The 19,974-nt window shown below is 47.1% G+C and overlaps 1 protein-coding gene across 6 annotated transcripts in view; it reads right to left on the reverse strand.

Moving 5' to 3' along the window:
* Positions 1 to 436: 436 nt before the first annotated feature.
* LOC124041667 (myomegalin-like) overlaps positions 437 to 19,974 on the reverse strand; it is a 93,170-nt gene continuing 73,632 nt past the window's right edge. For 3 of the 6 annotated variants that reach the window (XM_046359514.1, XM_046359511.1, XM_046359510.1), the window contains 18 exons: positions 14,859 to 15,076; positions 14,326 to 14,443; positions 14,074 to 14,191; positions 13,782 to 13,836; positions 12,342 to 12,592; positions 11,968 to 12,228; positions 10,975 to 11,226; positions 10,472 to 10,720; positions 10,136 to 10,325; positions 9,617 to 9,717; positions 9,061 to 9,348; positions 8,177 to 8,281; positions 7,726 to 7,928; positions 7,419 to 7,565; positions 7,069 to 7,207; positions 6,511 to 6,557; positions 6,217 to 6,271; positions 437 to 3,762 (listed from right to left, as the gene is read on the reverse strand). In XM_046359514.1, coding sequence (XP_046215470.1) covers positions 3,623 to 3,762; positions 6,217 to 6,271; positions 6,511 to 6,557; positions 7,069 to 7,207; positions 7,419 to 7,565; positions 7,726 to 7,928; positions 8,177 to 8,281; positions 9,061 to 9,348; positions 9,617 to 9,717; positions 10,136 to 10,325; positions 10,472 to 10,720; positions 10,975 to 11,226; positions 11,968 to 12,228; positions 12,342 to 12,592; positions 13,782 to 13,836; positions 14,074 to 14,191; positions 14,326 to 14,443; positions 14,859 to 15,076 — 2,937 coding nt within the window. In that variant the 3' untranslated portion in view covers positions 437 to 3,622. The remainder of the gene's footprint in view (positions 3,763 to 6,216; positions 6,272 to 6,510; positions 6,558 to 7,068; positions 7,208 to 7,418; positions 7,566 to 7,725; positions 7,929 to 8,176; positions 8,282 to 9,060; positions 9,349 to 9,616; positions 9,718 to 10,135; positions 10,326 to 10,471; positions 10,721 to 10,974; positions 11,227 to 11,967; positions 12,229 to 12,341; positions 12,593 to 13,781; positions 13,837 to 14,073; positions 14,192 to 14,325; positions 14,444 to 14,858; positions 15,077 to 19,974) is intronic. The other 3 variants (XR_006839974.1, XM_046359513.1, XM_046359512.1) reach the window with 3 other exon arrangements.

Below are 19,974 nucleotides of genomic sequence, written 5' to 3' on the forward strand. Positions count from 1 at the left end.
GGATTATAGCTTTCACCTGGATTCATCTGGTCAGTTTGTCATGGAAAGAGCAGGTGTTCCTAATGTTTTGTACACTCAGTGAACGATATGTGATATTCTGGAACTTGATTAGGTAAAAACAAAACTTGAATTTTAAATCTGTTAGCTAACATGTTTTTTTCCTCTCCAAAATGCTTTGCAGCATCATTGTAAGTCAAGTACTGTAGAAGGTTGTTTCAGTTTGCAAATAAAAAGGGGAGACATGTTGACTCTAAAGTATCAGTAGTGTCTCTGACTGATGTTTGATGTGGCTGACTGTGTTCTAACTGGCCTAGCTGTAGAACATATTCAATAGAAAAAGCATCAACTGAATCAGGAAATGTGGAGATGTCTGTACATTCCCCTTGCTCTGTACAGACACCCCTATAACGCCAAAAGTTGTGACAAGGTATTTTTTTAAACTTTTTATTATTATTTTTTTTAACACAAAAAGTCCTCTGTGATAACACTGTGACAACACACACACACAGTGACCATCTTCAGAGACAGAGCCCATGGTCCAGCTCTGTCGGCATCCTAGTTAGCTTCATCACACACACACAACCTGACAACCCAAGCTGCTCTTCGATATCACATAGCTTTATTTACATAAGTACTACTACTATAAGTACTAGACACAGTTAACACTGCTGTTGGATTCCTTTCTACACAACACGTTGTTCACGTGCTCTGATAATGTGCTGTTCTACTCTGACACAATCCTATACATCTATGGTTTGTGTTTCTGCTTTGGTAGAAAAATATTCATTTTCCTTAATCGTTCTCAATCTTCTCATCAAATCCTAATTTGTCAAATGAAACACACAGCATGGGGTTTTATCTTAGAGTGTTTGGCAATTTACCTCAAGGGACTTTCCATTGAGTTGAGTGCAAACAAGACCTTGTTGGCAGATCTACTGTGATATATAACTTGGATAGACACCAAACGCTAGTAACTCCAAGTAAGTGTAAGGAGCACTTTTTAAAGGCAAGCAAAGCAACATTATCTATCCAAAGCTTAATATTAGGTGGGCGTGTAAGTATTACCACTGTTTGGTTTCCGTCATATCCTAAGAAAAGGCATACATTTATGATTTCATAGCTGTGACTATTTTATTACAATCTGGCATTATCAAAATCTAATGAACCATACAAAGCAGAAAAGAAAACACTCAAGGACGCATAACTATTCTTAATAAAATGATTGTTAACATCAAGCAGATCGTGCAGAGCTATTGCACAGCTACCCAGATATTCAACGTTTGCGTATAGAGCTAAAGTCTGACATGATTATCCACACACAAAAAGGTCAACAGAATACAGTGAGAAAAACAAGCCATTTACAATGTGATGTAAATGTACAGCAAGAACACTTAAAACTATCAAAAGCAGCATAGGAAGAAACACCTTTGGGGGGTGACAGCTTCACCGATTGCGAAATCTAGAACATTGGTCCCGCCAGTAGCCTGCCAAAGTTTGGAACAGGTAGGAGAATAAGGAACATGTTGCCAATAACACCATGGGAATGCAATGGCGGTCTAAACCAAGACAAATACCTCAAAGAAGTCCAATGGAAATGTAACAATCCTGAATGATATTCTCTGGTGTTGTGGTACATCTCTCACAGCAGCCCAATTGAGTTTTTTGTCATTCACAAAGCAGTAGTAGCCAAGTGTGAAATATTCTCTTTTTGAAAGGTTTGGTCCATTCATGACAAGATGTGCTCGTTTATAAAGCACATGTCCAACTAAAGTGAACCAATCATCTGACGGTTACCGTCTCCGCTTCAAATGGCTCTCAAAGAGCAGCCAATCAAATGATATCTCCATCATAATGTCATAGATGGTCTCATATACTAGGCTGATGTCTTCCTATAGAGTCACATCATGCTTATAGTAGGCTGCATAGGTAAGGCAAACAAGTATGCGAAGAGTTCAAAGTTCAAACTTTGGCAAGTAAAGGTGATCCTCTGTTCCACGAACAAAGGTTGAGACTGTTCCTTTTTAAAACCTCTGATGCATCGACACTGCACCAAAACTACATTTCATTTCACTCAGTAGTATTCAGGATAGTAAGTAGTATAATATTGTACTGACGATCTTTTTCACCTTATCAAGAGTGGCTAAATGCTTAAGTTCCAGTGTCAGGCAAAAAAGAAAAATAGCTGGCGTGCCATGATCATTTAAATAACAACATTCATTATTGCACATGCTCGTCTGAGGACTCCTAAAGAGGAGCTTGAATACGCGTGTTCGGCCTCGGTCCGTTTCAGCCCCTAGCGCCTTCTTTAGCCATTACCCATTCTGTGTTAGATCATCGGAGGGCTAGGTGGAGCCACAACCATATTGCTGTCACCTATCTGGCCCATTCAGATCTGTGAACACCGATGGGGAAGGGGTTAGTGATTGAAATGGAACGGGGCCTTTGTTCTGCTATCCAGAAGCCTTGGCTAATGGCAGACAGACCATTCAGAGGTATCATCCTCCACAGATAAATATAGCACACAATTACCTAGAAGTGCCACACCTATACATTCCTCCACTGTGATTCCAGCAGATTTGCTAGATTGTGGATGTCATTGTATTTTTTGCATTGTATTTGCAAAGAAAGTCCTCATTGATGAAATGCCACAAGAAGAAAGCTTGCATTTTTAGTGGCAATTGAAGTTGAAGATTTGTTTGAGAAGAAATGGATTGATCATGTATGTCTGTGAATGTATGTGTGTGTACTGTACTTTGTGTGTATACGTTTGTATACATTTCCTTTCTCAAGCCTTGAGTTCACATGCATTGACACTTATCCCATCCAAAAGCTACCAGGCAGAGGAGCACACTATCTATGCTCTGGGTAGAAGCTTCCCTCAGCCACAGATCTAGGACCAGCATTACCTTAACCATTAGGGAAAAAGCATATCTGACCTTAGATCAGTGTCTAGGACCAGCTTATCCCCCTCATTACCTTAACCATTAGGGGAAAAGCATATCTGACCTTAGATCAGTGTCTAGGACCAGCTTATCCCCCTCATTACCTTAACCATTAGGGAAAAAGCATATCTGACCTTAGATCAGTGTCTAGGACCAGCTTATCCCCCTCATTACCTTAACCATTAGGGGAAAAGCAAATCTGACCATAGATCAGTGTCTAGGGGCAGCTTAATCCTACTTCTTCTACAGCAGTCAAGGACACACATTACTGTTACCATCAGAGGCACATTTCAAACCACCTTCTTCTTCACACTCACAAGGCAAACATCAGACTGAACCAACAGTCTCTGGAGCTAGAAGACACCAACAGAAGAACAGGGGTGGGTGGAGGTGGGAGAAAAGATGAATGAAGAACAGTCGAACGAGGGTAGAGGAATGAAAACTAAAGGAGGACGAATTCAGGTAAGGCTCGAGGTGCAAGAGTCTTGGGCAAGAATTGCCGGCAGGAGAGAAATGGTGGAGAAAGAAAGAATGGATGGAGTGCTCTGAGGGTTGACATTTGATGCTATAGACTAGGCTGAGAGGTGGATGGGGTGATGGGTGAGGCAGAGGCGGGGTTGTGGGGTCATGGCTGTTCTGGTGGTGAGGTCAGAGGTCGTGGTGTTGGGCTGGCTGGTTCTTTAACAGGTCAGCACCTGGAGCAGGCACTGGCTGCCACGCTTCCTGGTTCCCGGATGCCGATTGGACATTGCCGGGGCGTCACCAGGCTTCAAGAAACTCCAATCAGTAGGCCGTTCATTGGCGTGACTTCGGTCTTCAGCTAAGAGGGAGAAGAGGGAAAAACAGGGAGAAAGAAAGAAAACATGCATTATTCACTGGTACACTCCTGTTACACACCCAGATGAGGACGCCACAGCCAAAACGTTTATGAACAACTGTTACAACTTCACACTGCAATGAAGAGTAGAGAGCGCAAAGGTTAGGTTATTCCGCAACGATTTTGAAGATTTGTTGCGGTTAAAGGTTAATGGAATATTTGAAATATGTAAAAGCGTCTGCTAAATAGCATATATTATTATTATGTTTTGGCTTTGTTAGCATGAAACCACAACAATAGCGTAAGTGCTTGCAGATGTTGAGAAGCTGAAAATGCCATTGAGTGAGTGATAGTTGCAGCATGTATATTGTTATATAAAATCTGTTACCTTCCCTCAGTAAGTAACCTGTATTAAGTGTAACTACTGGTAAAATCATGTGTGTGTGTGTGTGTGTGTGTGTGTGTGTGTGTGTGTGTGTGTGTGTGTGTGTGTGTGTGTGTGTGTGTGTGTGTCCTTGGGAGAGAAATAGTTTCTAGTATTTTAATGATTGCCTTCAGAGAATGGAAACTGCATACATTTAAAGTTTGCAATGGTACAGAAAATCATCATTGTGGGTGTCTCCATAGTAGATCACTTAGGCTGCGTTTACACAGGCAACCCAATTCTGATCTTTTTTTGCACTAATAGATTTTTGAATAATCACATCAGATATTGTAATTGGTCAAAAGACAAATGAGTGAAAAAAACATCAGAATTGGAAACACAGCCTTAGTACACTGAACAAAAATATAAATACAACATGTAAAGTGTTTGTTCCATGTTTCATGAGCTGAAATAAAATACCCATGTTTTATATGCACAAAAAAAATATTTCCATCCAATTTTGTGAACAAATTTGTTTACATCCTTGTTAGTGAGCATTTCTCCCTTGCCAAGATATTCCATCTACGTGTGGAATATCAAGAAGCTGATTAAACAGCATGATCATTACATAGATGCACCTTATGCTGGGGACAATAAAAGGCCACTGTAAAAGGTGCAGTTTTGTCACAAAACACAATGCCACAGATGTCTCATGTTTTGAAGGAGCACGCAATTGGCAAGATGACTGCAGGAATGTCCACCAGAGCTTTTGCCAGAGAATGTAATTTCTCTACCATAAGCCGCCTCCAACGTCATTTCAGAGAATTTGTCAGTACGTCCAACCGACCTCACAACCACAGATTACGTGTAACCACACCAGCCCAGGACCTCCACATCCGGCTTCTTCACCTGCGGGATCGTCTGAGACCAGCCACCCAGACAGCTGATGAAACGGTGGGTTTACACAACCAAAGAATTTCTGCACAAACTGTCAGAAACTATCTCAGGGAAGCTCACCAGGGTGTCTTATGGTGACAGTGCGGTTATGGTATGGGTAGACATAAGCTACGGACAACGAACACGATTGCATTTTATCAAGTTTTAAAAACAAACTTTTATTTTCTCGCATTTTGTCGATGGAAATTTGAATGCACAGCACATGAGGTTGGTGGCACCTTAATTGGGGAGAAGGGGCTCATGGTAATGTCTGGAGCGGTTAATGGTATCAAATACACCAAACACATGGTTTCCATTAATTTGATGCCATTCCATACGCTCCGTTCCAGCCATTATTATGAGCCGTCCTCCCCTCAGCAGCCTCCACTGATGCACCGAGATACCTTTTACGAGATCCTGAGGTCCATTTTTGTGCCATTCATCTGCCATCATCACCTAATGTTTTAGCATGATAATGCAGAGCCCCAATGTCACAAGGATCTGTACACAATTCCTGGAAGTTGAAAATGTCCCAGTTCTTCTCTAGCCTGCATACTCACCAGACATGTCACCCATTGAGCCTGTTTGGGATGCTCTGGATCGAAATGTGTATGACAGCGCGTTCCAGTTCCCGGCAATATCCAGCAACTTCGCACAGCCATTGAAGAGGAGTGGGACAACATTCCACAGGCCACAATCAACAGCCTGATCCAACTTTATGCGAAGGAGATGTGTCATGCTGTATGAGGCAAATGGTCGTCACACCAGATACTGACTGGTTATCTGATCCACGACCCTACCTTGTTTTTAAGGTCTCTGTAAACAACAGATGCATATCTGTATTCCCAGTCATGTAAAATCCATAGATTTGGGTCCGTAACTCAGTAAAATCTTTGAAATTGTTGCAAGTTGCGTTTATATTTTTGTTCAGTGTATAAACAGCATTTAAATATAATTCTAGGGGTGATAAAAAAACTCATTGAGGTATTGATTTAGGACAAGGCATTGGTTTCTACGACTTATATTCATCCATTTGTATGACTTATATGATAGTCCTTAAATATTACTTTTCTGTTGTTTGATTGGATGGTAAAACAGTGATGTCACACAGCACGACAGGCACAACAGGCCAAGCCACAGTGTGCCAAACCATTTACCAGCATAAGGAGTGGAAGAGGAGGAGCTTAGAGAGGAGATCCTCCGATCGTTCTTCTGGAGGTACTCAGGGGAAAGGAGGAGGAGGAGGAAGGAGGGAAGAGACAAACGCAGGGTGAAGGAACAGACAGGGAGGGTGCAAAACAGAGACAACACTAGAGATACAGTACTGACACTAGGACTGGGTAACCAGATACTGAACACAACACATGAACAGCATTTTATGTGGTATACAAGATGGGAATACTTGGGTATACCACATACAGTATGTATTGAGGACAATTACAATCTCTTACCTCCAAGTTAGTCCTGGCTTTTTTCAGCACATCACGAGTCCTTGATACTGCAATGAAAAGGGGAACTGTACAATAAGAAGAAACATCTAACTAGGACCTTTTTCTGTAACACACACACACACTGGGACACCAGACCACACACACACACTGGGACACCAGACCACACACACACTGGGACACCAGACCACACACACACACACACACACACACACACACACACACACACACACACACACACACACACACACACACACACACACACACACACACACACACACACACACACACACACACACACACACACACACACACACAGGGACACTAGACCACACACACACACTGGGACACCAGACCAAACACACACACTGGGACACCAGACCAAACACACACACACACTGGGACACCAGACCACACACACACACTGTGACACCAGACCAAACACACACACACTGGGACACCAGACCACACACACACACTGGGACACCAGACCAAACACACACACACACTGGGACACCAGACCACACACAAACCCACACACAAACACACACAGACACTCACACTGGTTGACGATGAAGTGCTCCATGCCTTCCTTGGTGCGGCTGGTGCTCCTCAGTCTCTGGATGGTTCCCTGAAGCACCTCCCCCTGCTCTGAGATACGCCCCCTCAGCGACAGAATCTCCTCTTGCATACACTTCTCCTGCATGGGTCACAGCAATCAATCAATAAATCAATACAATGATCAATCAACTCAATATTTCAATCAAACAATAAACGAAACAACAGTTCACATCTCTGCCTAGCAGCCTGCCTTACCAATAGTGTGTCTCACAGCCATCACATGGTTGACAAACCACCAATTACAACGAAAGGATTCATAATATACTGGTAGTAAACCATGTATAGTGCACCTTCTTAAGGTTATGGGTGTAACAGTCTGTGCTGGGCAGGGCAGCCCTCCAAAACATCTTGATCAGGGACACAACCTCCTCTAGGATCTGTCTCAGGGTCTTGGTGTTCGACAGCAGACTCCTCACGCGTCCATAGTCCAGGAGGACCTACACAGAGACAGTTAGCTAGACATCTTCAATTTCCTAAACGTACCTGTAGCAACAGACTGTTTACATTGAGTATGTGGCCAGCGCGCAGGATTTGGTTCTGGGTTTCGAGATTAGGTCATCTCCAATTCAGTTGTAATAGTGCTACTTTCCCTCTTACCTGATCGTGGTTGCCCTCCAGCATTGATTGGCTGAGGCAGGCCTGCAGGGCTGTTTCCATTCGCTGGACCAGACTCCTCCCCTCCAGGACCTGCTGCTGCAGAGCGCTGTAGTCGTCCACGTGCCCGATGGCATGGCGCCCGTTCCGGTTAGCGAACGAGCCGTCCGGGGCGTCACCCTCCAGCTCTGAGTGGGGGTCCAGATCTGTACGAGGGGAGGAAGACGAAGAGACAAGGCCTTAGTGTCAGACTAACTGGTAAACGAGAGAATTTGAGACGTTATTTGTTTATTGAGGTAATGGAGTGATTAAACATCCGGAATAACATCCTTCCTGGACAATTTTAACCTTATAACCAGACTTGTGTAAAATCCTACAGATTTAAAAATCAGATATGTACAACTCTCATTTCCCCATTTGTCATTAAACAGGATGCAGAGATGTAGAGTCACACCATTGGCAGTGAGCGGGGTCTCCTCCAGGTCTGTGTAGAGAACGCGGTATGGAGATCCACAGTTAAACAGCCCAATGTCTCTGACTGGGGGAGACGGAGCTGGGTCTGCAGAACAACACACACACAGACAGACAGGGATGTTCGGCCACCGCACACACACAGACAGACAGGGATGTTCGGCCACCACACACACACAGACAGACAGGGATGTTCGGCCTCCACACACACACACAGACAGACAGGGAAGTTCGGCCACCACACACACACAGACAGACAGGGATGTTCGGCCACAACACACAGACAGACAGGGATGTTCGGCCACCACACACACACAAACAGACAGGGATGCTCGGCCACCACACACACAAACAGACAGGGATGTTCGGCCACTACACACACACAGACAGACAGGGATGTTCGGCCACCACACACACACACAGACAGACAGGGATGCTCGGCCACCACACACACACAGACAGACAGGGATGTTCGGCCACCACACACACACAGACAGACAGGGATGCTCAGCCACCACACACACACAGACAGACAGGGATGCTCGGCCACCACACACACACAGACAGACAGGGATGCTCGGCCACCACACACACAACCCTGAACACTCAACATTCACTAAATTATAGTGCTTTCAATAACAAAAAACGGCATTACTCTGTTGTTATTTGTTCATTAAACACAGCAATCAGTCAGTTCAATGGGATTTACACGAGACAAACCGGTTGGTCCCATTGATAGTGTTGAAGAGTGGGCCAATATTAAGCTTAGGCTGGTATTGAGTATTGGTGCCTATCAAGCTGATATCAAAATGTATTTCCATACTGTAACCCCAAACCACACCACTACACCAGACAACACGCCCTTACCATGCAGTAGCTGCCGTCTGTAGAGGCTGTCCCTCTGGGGGCTGGCTGTAAGGGCACTGAGAGACGGGGTACGAGGGGGCTCCATCCCCCCAATGACCCCCACCCCTCCGTGGACCCCACCTCCCAGCTTCTGCTCCAGGTGTTTGTGGAGCTCCAGCTGTTTCAGGACACTGTTCTCCTGGACACTGGACTGGAGCTGGGCTCTGAGGCTCCTCACCTCCCCTAGCAGCTCTCCCAGCTCCACCGGCACGGCAGGGATCCCACCGTACTGGTCCTCACACAGGTACCCTGAAAATCACAATAACAGTGTCAGTCAATATAACACTGTATGTCATAGGCCCACAGCAAGTACAAAGTCCAAACAGAAACGTCTGAGCGTAATTTGGAATTGTATGCCAGCAGAGTCTGATATATGCAAATGTCCCAGTTATGTGTACGCATCTCAAGTTAACATTTTAACAAATGTTTCCATTGGTGAGCATTGATTTAAAGACAACCTCCTGAATTGCAGTGCTATATGAAACCACTAGCTTGTGGATGAAGTGAGTAAGCTGACCTGGGTTGCCCTTGGCGTTGACACACACTCTGTGGTAGACCTGCAGCTCACTCTGCAGAGAGTGGAGCAGCTCCCTGCTCTCACACAACTGCTGCTGGAGTCTGGAGACAAGAGAGAGATACTGGGTGACTACACACACACACACACTCTGTGGTAGACCTGCAGCTCACTCTGCAGAGAGTGGAGCAGCTCCCTGCTCTCACACAACTGCTGCTGGAGCCTGGAGATAAGAGAGAGATACTGGGTGACTACACACACACACACACACACACACACACACACACACACACACACACACACACACACACACACACACACACACACACACACACACACACACACACACACACACACACACACACACACACACACACACACACACACACACACACACACACACACTCTGTGGTAGACCTGCAGCTCACTCTGCAGAGAGTGGAGCAGCTCCCTGCTCTCACACAACTGCTGCTCGAGCCTGGAGACAAGAGAGAGATACTGGGTGACTACACACACACACACCTATTGTTCTTGTCATGGCTGTTCTGCCTCTCCTGTCTGAGTGTGTGAATCTGCTGTCCCTGCTCCTGGCTGTGTGTCTGCAGCCGTCGGAGCTCCTCCTTCCACTGCTCCGCCTCTAGCTCCGCCTGCTTCAGGCGGGCACGCCCCGTCACCACCACCTCACGCAGCTGCTCCGCCTCCTCACACTTATCTGAGGGGAACCACATATGATGGCGGGGCAAAGTTAGACACTACATCCCATCCTTTGGAACAAGATTAAATGATTCAGCCAAATAGAACAAATATGCAGAATGTGGTTCTATGTTGACCACAGCATGGGTTGGTGAGATGCAGTACCTGAACTGGCCTGCAGGTGTGCCTGGAGAGCCAGGTTCTCCTCTTTCAGGACTCTGATCTCATTGGACAGCTGGCTGACAGAGTCCACCCCCTGGATGTAGATGTTAGTGGGGGCTCCTCCGTCGCGGCCGGTGGTGGCCAGGCGTTCCTCCAGCTGCTGCCTGAGCTTCTCGTTGGTCCTGATGGTCTCCTCCAGACGCTGACGCAGACACCGCACCTCTCTCAGGTGCTCTTCGATCAGGTCCACACCTGGGGAACGCAGGACAGAGAAGAGAGTTCAGATTCTTGTTTACGTCAGCATCTTTGTGCACAGTGTATATTGTGCATACAGAGATGCTGTAAAATAGTGTATAGCCAATATGTAAAGTTCATCAAAAGTTGAAAGTTCATGGATTGGCATACAAAGGTAAGTTCAAAGTTAAATCGTTCAAGTGCCCTATGAATAAACACAACTTGTAAACTATATGGAAAATAATTTGATCAATGAAAAGGGGTCTTCATGCCAGTGAAGCTGTTTCTTGAATTGTTTCCTGATGACCCAACCCTGGCTGGCTGAACCATGTTCTTCATATCCCACAATGCACCCTTCTCCACCAGGTCTGTGTTGGCCTTCAGGGCTTGGCCTGGGGGTCGGCTGCCTAGCTGGTGTGGGTAAAAGGCATGATGGGTAATCTGGCCGTAAGGGGAGTGGTCTGGCTGGTGGTGTGCGGCTGGTGCGAGGTTGGACAGAGCGTTGGCGCGCGGAACCACAAAGCCTGTAACCATGGATATGGGAGAGATGTCAGAAACACAGCCATACAGAACAGAGTCTGTATTTATGAGCCAAACTTAGGTGCTGTTAAAGGAGTAGTTCACTAAATTTAAACTTGATGTTAGATGGTTCCTCACCCTGGAAGTAGTCTATGGGTCAAGATAAACTGTAATCCATGGTTCATTTTTCTTTAAACAGCCACTACAAACTTCAGCTAACCTTAGCCACCACACGCTAACAATCAATGGAAGTGATTGGGGCATGTGGACATGTTTAAAAAAAATGATGTCCAATTCACCTGAAATCAATTCAGATCAACTCCATATTTGGTTTGATGTTACTTTAAGGTGATATGGCCTCAACTTGTGTTTGATGATACAGCGCCTGCTTCTGGTCCAGATATGCTATATCTCTAAAGAGAAACTTGTTAGAGGGTATTACAGTATACCTGGACCAGAAGCAGGTGCTTCTGGGATCTCTCAACCCCAACATTGACACATCCACACTCTATTCGCTGTCTCATCCTGATCCACTCTAGCTAGGCCTGCTATGCTAGCCCTAACATCGTCCAATCAATCACATGTATTTATAAAGCCACTACTCCAGCCAATGCTGTCCCTGTCGGTATCACACGAATACATGCTACAGATTCTACTCCATTCTGGTACTCCCCCAATCCATAGCACCAAGCCTGTCCCTCAGTTAGTATACTCCAAAAACACATGCTAACGCTAACTCTGCTCACTCTCATTCATAGCCATCTGTCTGTGCAGGGTATCCAGCTCCTGTTGCATCGCTTCCATAGACAAGGTCCTGGACCGGGGGTTAAAGGTCATATGCTGACCCCAGGGGTCATGGTTAGGGTACAGGCCAGGGAGGGACTGGGAGGCGGGTAGGGAGCAGGACACAGGACCAGTCTGACTGGCCAACTCAGGGGTGGAGTACAGCATGTTAGGACAGCTGCTGGAGGACTTAAGGCAGGGTGGAGGGAGGGAGTGGTGGAGGTCTGGAAAAAGAGTGGTGAAAGGGATGAGAGGCGATTGGAAAGAGGATGGAGGGAGGTTTAGAGTATGTGTCTACGAATAGCACATATTACCTAAGTTTAAGTGGCTACTATACCTGTGTTTCCTGGGCCATGTCTCGCCCCCTGTTCCTGCTCTCCCTGAGCGTATTCGCTGGCTTCGTCCACATCTGAGCATAGCTCCAGGTCCTCATTGGTCCGGCACTCGTCTGACACAAAGGAGGTCCTGTCTGATTGGTCGGTGGTCTCTGAGTGGGCGTGGCTGCTGCAGGGGGTGTCGGAACGCTGCTGTAGCTTGGTGTGGAGGGACTCGATGATCTTATCTTTCTGCTGGAGCTCCTTACTCAGCCTAGGGAGAGAAAAAGAGATTGATTATCTCATCCTTTACTCAGTTCCTACAATACATACACTACCGTTCAAAAGTTTGGGGTCACTTAGAAATGTCCTCGTTGTTGAAAGGAAAGCACATTTTTTGTCCATTAAAATAACACCAGTCTCAACGTTAACAGTGAAGAGGTGACTCCGGGTTGCTGGCCTTCTAGGCAGAGTTGCAAAGAAAAAGCCATATCTCAGACTGGCCAATAAAAAGAAAAGATTAAGATGGGCAAAAGAACTCAGACACTGGACAGAGGAACTCTGCCTAGAACGCCAGCATCCCGGAGTCGTGTTGACATTAAGACTGGTGTTTTGTGGGTACTATTTAATGAAGCTGCCAGTTGAGGACTTGTGAGGCGTTTCTCAAACTAGACACTCTAATGTACTTGTCCTCTTGCTTAGTTGTGCACCGGGGCCTCCCACTCCTCTTTCTATTCTGGTTAGAGACAGTTTGCTCTGTTTTGTGAAGGGAGTAGTACACAGTGTTGTACGAGATCTTCAGTTTCTTGGCAATTTCTCGCATGGAATAGCCTTAATTTCTCAGAACAAGAATAGACTGACGAGTTTCAGAAGAAAGTTCTTTGCTTCTGGCCATTTTGAGTCTGTAATCAAACCCACAAATGCTGATGCTCCAGATACTCAACTAGTCTGAAGAAGGCCAGTTTTATTGCTTCTTTAATCACAAACAACAGTTTTCAGCTGTGCTAAAATAATTGCAAAAGTGTTTTCTAATGATCAACTAGCCTTTCAAAATGATAAACTTGGATTAGCTAACACAACGTGCCACTGGAACACAGGAGTGATGGTTGCAGATAATGGGCCTCTGTGCGCCTATGTAGACATTCAATTACAAATCTGCCGTTTCCAGCTACAGTAGTCATTTACAATATTAACAATGTTACACTGTATTTCTGATCAATTTGATGTTATTTTAATGGACAAAAAATGTGCTTTTCTTTCAAAAACAAGGACATTTCTAAGTGACCCCAAACTTTTGAACGGTAGTGTACACGTACAGACAGACACAGGCCACCAGAAAACAGGCCACAAACCAGCAGCATATACCTGGAAAGATCCACCACAGAGCTCAAAGACCGCAATCAAGTTCTAATATAATTTGTATAACCATTATGGAGACACATCAATAGGTCATAAAAACCCACCGTAAAGCAAGCAGCTCATGGCCCATCTTATCATCATGGAGCTCAGCACGGTCACCTGAGGAGAGAGATGGAGTGGTAGTGGAGAGGAAAGGGAGGACAGAAGATCAGGGAATGTGTGTGTGTCTGCGCGTGTGTGCCTGTGTGTGCGATTGTGTGTGTGTGTGTGTGTGTGTGTGTGTGTGTGTGTGTGTGTGTGTGTGTGTGTGTGTGTGTGTGTGTGTGTGTGTGTGTGTGTGTGTGTGTGTGTGTGTGTGTGTGTGCCTGCATATGTTTGTGTGTTCTCCACACTCACGCCCACTGATCTTGGTGCCCACACGTTGTGCCAGGGCAGTGCTCTGTGCCAACTGCTCTCTGAAGCTCTGCCCCATGTAGTAGTCGATGTCGTTGGCACGCAGCAGCTCCTCAAACGCCTGTCGAATCAACTACATTCAGTTAATAGCTAAATATATATATATTTTTACTTCAATTACATTTATTTGATTCAATCACTGTCGACGTGGTACATAATGTCCTGATCTGTGGAGAGATCGTCAGAGTGTCATACCTTGGTGGTGTCTCCCAGGTGCTGTGTGAGGATGTGACACACTCCGCGGCCCTCCCTCATCTTCTGACGCAGGTGGGACAACTCCCTGGCCTGTGCCTGGATCAGAGTGTTGTACTTCCTGTGCAGAGAGGGAGGAAGAGGAGGGGTCAAGACATAAAAGACAGAGATCGTCATCATCACCATTATCATAGTCATCATCACCAGTATCATAGTCATCATCACCATTATCATAGTTATCATCACCATTATCATTGTTATAGTCATCATCACCATTATCATAGTTATCATCACCGTTATCATTGTTATAGTCATCATCACCATTATCGTTATACAGCTATCATCGCCATTATCATGGTTATCATCACCATTATCCTTGTTATAGTCATCATCACCATTATCATAGTTATCACAACCGTTATCACAGTTATCGTCACCATTATCATTGTTATCATCACCATTATCATAGTTATCCTCACCATTATCATTGTTATCATAGTCAATATCATCATTATTTCTTTCCTTCATTTCCTCACCCGGGCCAGGTAGCACACTTCCCCTCCTCCACCGCCCTTCCTTTCCCCTCCAGCCTGGAGCTCTTGAGTTGCGCCTCCAGTGAGGCCACTCGGGACATCAGCTCTCGCAGCTCCCGGCTGGGCTTGGGTTCCATGCGAGGCCCCAGGCTGTCGGACATCCAGCCCTCATCCTCCTCCACACCGCTGAGGGCTGGGGAGGCCTCGAATGCCCAGTTCACCTGATAGAGAGGAGAGAAAAGACTGAATAGTCACAGAAAATGTCATATCTGTCATGTTTTGTCTTATTGTCTTGTCATTTTGCTTTTCCCTCTGTTCGTTTTCCCCCTGCTGGTCTTTTTAGGTTCGTTCCCCTTTTTCTCTCTCCCTTCCTCTCTCTCTTCTCTCTATCGTTCCGTTCCTGCTCCCAGCTGTTCCTATTCCCCTAATCAATCATTTAGTCTTCCCACACCTGTTCCCTATCTTTTTCCCTGATTAGAGTCCCTATTTCTCCCCTTGTTTTCCGTTTCTGCCCTGTCGGATCCTTGTCTATTGTTCACCGTGCTGTGTCTGTGTATCGCCCTGTCGTGTCGTGTTTCCCTCAGATGCTGCGTGGTGAGCAGGTGTCTGAGTCTGCTACGTTCAAGTGCCTTCCCGAGGCAACCTGCAGTTCATGATCGAGTCTCCAGTCTGTTCTTGTCATTACGAGTGGAATTATGCTTTATGATTGTAGATTTACTTTACTGGATTAAAGACTCTGTTTTCGCCAAGTCGCTTTTGGGTCCTCATTCACCTGCATAACAGAAGGATCCGACCAAAGAATGGACCCAGCGACTACAGACGCTCGTAACACTGCCGTCGAGATCCAAGGAGCCATGCTCGGCAGACACGAGCAGGAATTGTCTGCTGCTTGCCATGCCGTGGAGAACCTGGCCGCTCAGGTTTCCGACCTCTCTGGACAGTTCCAGAGTCTTCGTCTCGTGCCACCTGTTACTTCCTGGCCTGCCGAGCCTCCGGAACCTAGGGTTAATAACCCACCTTGCTACTCCGGGCAGCCCACGGAGTGCCGCTCCTTTCTCACCCAGTGTGATATTGTGTTCTCTCTCCAACCCAACACATACTCTAGAGAGAGAGCTCGGGTTGCTTACGTCATTTCACTCCTTACTGGCCGGGCTCGAGAGTGGGGCACAGCTATCTGGGAGGCAAGGGCTGATTGTTCAAACAATTACCAGAACTTTAAAGAGGAGATGATTCGGGTTTTTGACCGTTCAGTTTTTGGTAGGGAGGCTTCTAGGGCCCTGGCTTCCCTATGCCAAGGTGATCGATCCATAACGGATTACTCTATAGAGTTTCGCACTCTTGCTGCCTCTAGTGACTGGAACGAGCCGGCGCTGCTCGCTCGTTTTCTGGAGGGACTCCACGCAGTGGTCAAAGATGAGATTCTCTCTCGGGAGGTTCCTTCCAGTGTGGACTCTTTGATTGCTCTCGCCATCCGCATAGAACGACGGGTAGATCTTCGTCACCAAGCTCGTGGAAGAGAGCTCGCGTCAACGGTGTTTCCCTGCTCCGCATCGCAACCATCTCCCTCCTCTGGCTCAGAGACTGAGCCCATGCAGCTGGGAGGTATTCGCATCTCGACTAAGGAGAGGGAACGGAGGATCACCAACCGCCTGTGCCTCTATTGCGGATTTGATGGACATTTTGTCAATTCATGTCCAGTAAAGGCCAGAGCTCATCAGTAAGCGGAGGGCTACTGGTGAGCGCTACTACTCAGGTCTCTTCATCTAGATCCTGTACTACTATGTCGGTCCATCTACGCTGGACCGGTTCGGGTGCTACATGCAGTGCCTTGATTGACTCTGGGGCTGAGGGTTGTTTCATGGACGAAGCATGGGCTCGGAAACATGACATTCCTTTCAGACAGTTAGACAAGCCTACGCCCATGTTCGCCTTAGATGGTAGTCATCTTCCCAGTATCAGATTTGAGACACTACCTTTAACCCTCACAGTATCTGGTAACCACAGTGAGACTATTTCTTTTTTGATTTTTCGTTCACCTTTTACACCTGTTGTTTTGGGTCATCCCTGGCTAGTATGTCATAATCCTTCTATTAATTGGTCTAGTAATTCTATCCTATCCTGGAACGTTTCTTGTCATGTGAAGTGTTTAATGTCTGCCATCCCTCCCATTTCTTCTGTCCTCACTTCTCAGGAGGAACCTGGCGATTTGACAGGAGTGCCGGAGGAATATCATGATCTGCGCACGGTCTTCAGTCGGTCCCGAGCCAACTCCCTTCCTCCTCACCGGTCGTATGATTGTAGTATTGATCTCCTTCCGGGGACCACTCCTCCTCGGGGTAGACTATACTCTCTGTCGGCTCCCGAACGTAAGGCTCTCGAGGATTATTTATCTGTGTCTCTTGACGCCGGTACCATAGTGCCTTCTTCCTCTCCGGCCGGGGCGGGGTTCTTTTTGTTAAGAAAAAGGACGGTACTCTGCGCCCCTGCGTGGATTATCGAGGGCTGAATGACATAACGGTTAAGAATCGTTATCCGCTTCCCCTTATGTCATCAGCCTTCGAGATTCTGCAGGGAGCCAGGTGCTTTACTAAGTTGGACCTTCGTAACGCTTACCATCTCGTGCGCATCAGAGAGGGGGACGAGTGGAAAACGGCGTTTAACACTCCGTTAGGGCATTTTGAGTACCGGGTTCTGCCGTTTGGTCTCGCCAATGCGCCAGCTGTTTTTCAGGCATTAGTTAATGATGTTCTGAGAGACATGCTGAACATCTTTGTTTTTGTCTATCTTGACGATATCCTGATTTTTTCACCGTCACTCGAGATTCATGTTCAGCACGTTCGACGTGTTCTACAGCGCCTTTTAGAGAATTGTCTCTACGTGAAGGCTGAGAAGTGCTCTTTTCATGTCTCCTCCGTTACTTTTCTCGGTTCCGTTATTTCCGCTGAAGGCATTCAGATGGATTCCGCTAAGGTCCAAGCTGTCAGTGATTGGCCCGTTCCAAGGTCACGTGTCGAGTTGCAGCGCTTTCTAGGTTTCGCTAATTTCTATCGGCGTTTCATTCGTAATTTCGGTCAAGTTGCTGCCCCTCTCACAGCTCTTACTTCTGTCAAGACGTGTTTTAAGTGGTCCGGTTCCGCCCAGGGAGCTTTTGATCTTCTAAAAGAACGTTTTACGTCCGCTCCTATCCTCGTTACTCCTGACGTCACTAGACAATTCATTGTCGAGGTTGACGCTTCAGAGGTAGGCGTGGGAGCCATTCTATCCCAGCGCTTCCAGTCTGACGATAAGGTTCATCCTTGCGCTTATTTTTCTCATCGCCTGTCGCCATCTGAACGCAACTATGATGTGGGTAACCGCGAACTGCTCGCCATCCGCTTAGCCCTAGGCGAATGGCGACAGTGGTTGGAGGGGGCGACCGTTCCTTTTGTCGTTTGGACAGACCATAAGAACCTTGAGTACATCCGTTCTGCCAAACGACTTAATGCCCGTCAAGCTCGTTGGGCGTTGTTTTTCGCTCGTTTCGAGTTTGTGATTTCTTACCGTCCGGGTAGCAAAAACACCAAGCCTGATGCCTTATCCCGTCTGTTTAGTTCTTCTGTGGCTTCTACTGATCCCGAGGGGATTCTTCCTTATGGGCGTGTTGTCGGGTTGACAGTCTGGGGAATTGAAAGACAGGTTAAGCAAGCACTCACGCACACTGCGTCGCCGCGCGCTTGTCCTAGTAACCTCCTTTTCGTTCCTGTTTCCACTCGTCTGGCTGTTCTTCAGTGGGCTCACTCTGCCAAGTTAGCTGGTCATCCCGGTGTTCGAGGCACTCTTGCGTCTATTCGCCAGCGCTTTTGGTGGCCGACTCAGGAGCGTGACACGCGCCGTTTCGTGGCTGCTTGTTCGGACTGCGCGCAGACTAAGTCAGGTAACTCTCCTCCTGCCGGTCGTCTCAGACTGCTCCCCATTCCTTCTCGACCATGGTCTCACATCGCCCTAGACTTCATTACCGGTCTGCCTTTGTCTGCGGGGAAGACTGTGATTCTTACGGTTGTCGATAGGTTCTCTAAGGCGGCACATTTCATTCCCCTCGCTAAACTTCCTTCCGCTAAGGAGACGGCACAAATCATCATCGAGAATGTGTTCAGAATTCATGGCCTCCCGTTAGACGCCGTTTCAGACAGAGGCCCGCAATTCACGTCACAGTTTTGGAGGGAGTTCTGTCGTTTGATTGGTGCGTCCGTCAGTCTCTCTTCCGGGTTTCATCCCCAGTCTAACGGTCAAGCAGAGAGGGCCAATCAGACGATTGGTCGCATACTACGCAGCCTTTCTTTCAGAAACCCTGCGTCTTGGGCAGAACAGCTCCCCTGGGCAGAATACGCTCACAACTCGCTTCCTTCGTCTGCTACCGGGTTATCTCCGTTTCAGAGTAGTCTGGGTTACCAGCCTCCTCTGTTCTCATCCCAGCTTGCCGAGTCCAGCGTTCCCTCCGCTCAAGCGTTTGTCCAACGTTGTGAGCGCACCTGGAGGAGGGTGAGGTCTGCACTTTGCCGTTACAGGGCACAGACTGTGAGAGCCGCCAATAAACGTAGAATTAAGAGTCCAAGGTATTGTTGCGGCCAGAGAGTGTGGCTTTCCACTCGCAACCTTCCTCTTACGACAGCTTCTCGTAAGTTGACTCCGCGGTTCATTGGTCCGTTCCGTGTCTCCCAGGTCGTCAATCCTGTCGCTGTGCGACTGCTTCTTCCGTCTCCTGTGTCAAGCCCTTTCTTCGCACCCCCGTTCGTCTTCCCTCCCCCCCTCCCGTCCTTGTCGAGAGCGCACCTATTTACAAGGTACGTAGGATCATGGACATGCGTTCTCGGGGACGGGGTCACCAATACTTAGTGGATTGGGAGGGTTACGGTCCTGAGGAGAGGAGTTGGGTTCCGTCTCGGGACGTGCTGGACCGTTCACTTATTGATGATTTCCTCCGTTGCCGCCAGGATTCCTCCTCGAGTGCGCCAGGAGGCGCTCGGTGAGTGGGGGGGGTACTGTCATGTTTTGTCTTATTGTCTTGTCATTTTGCTTTTCCCTCTGTTCGTTTTCCCCCTGCTGGTCTTTTTAGGTTCGTTCCCCTTTTTCTCTCTCCCTT

Source organism: Oncorhynchus gorbuscha, linkage group LG08, assembly GCF_021184085.1.
Source record: "Oncorhynchus gorbuscha isolate QuinsamMale2020 ecotype Even-year linkage group LG08, OgorEven_v1.0, whole genome shotgun sequence".
Lineage (NCBI taxonomy): Eukaryota > Metazoa > Chordata > Actinopteri > Salmoniformes > Salmonidae > Oncorhynchus > Oncorhynchus gorbuscha.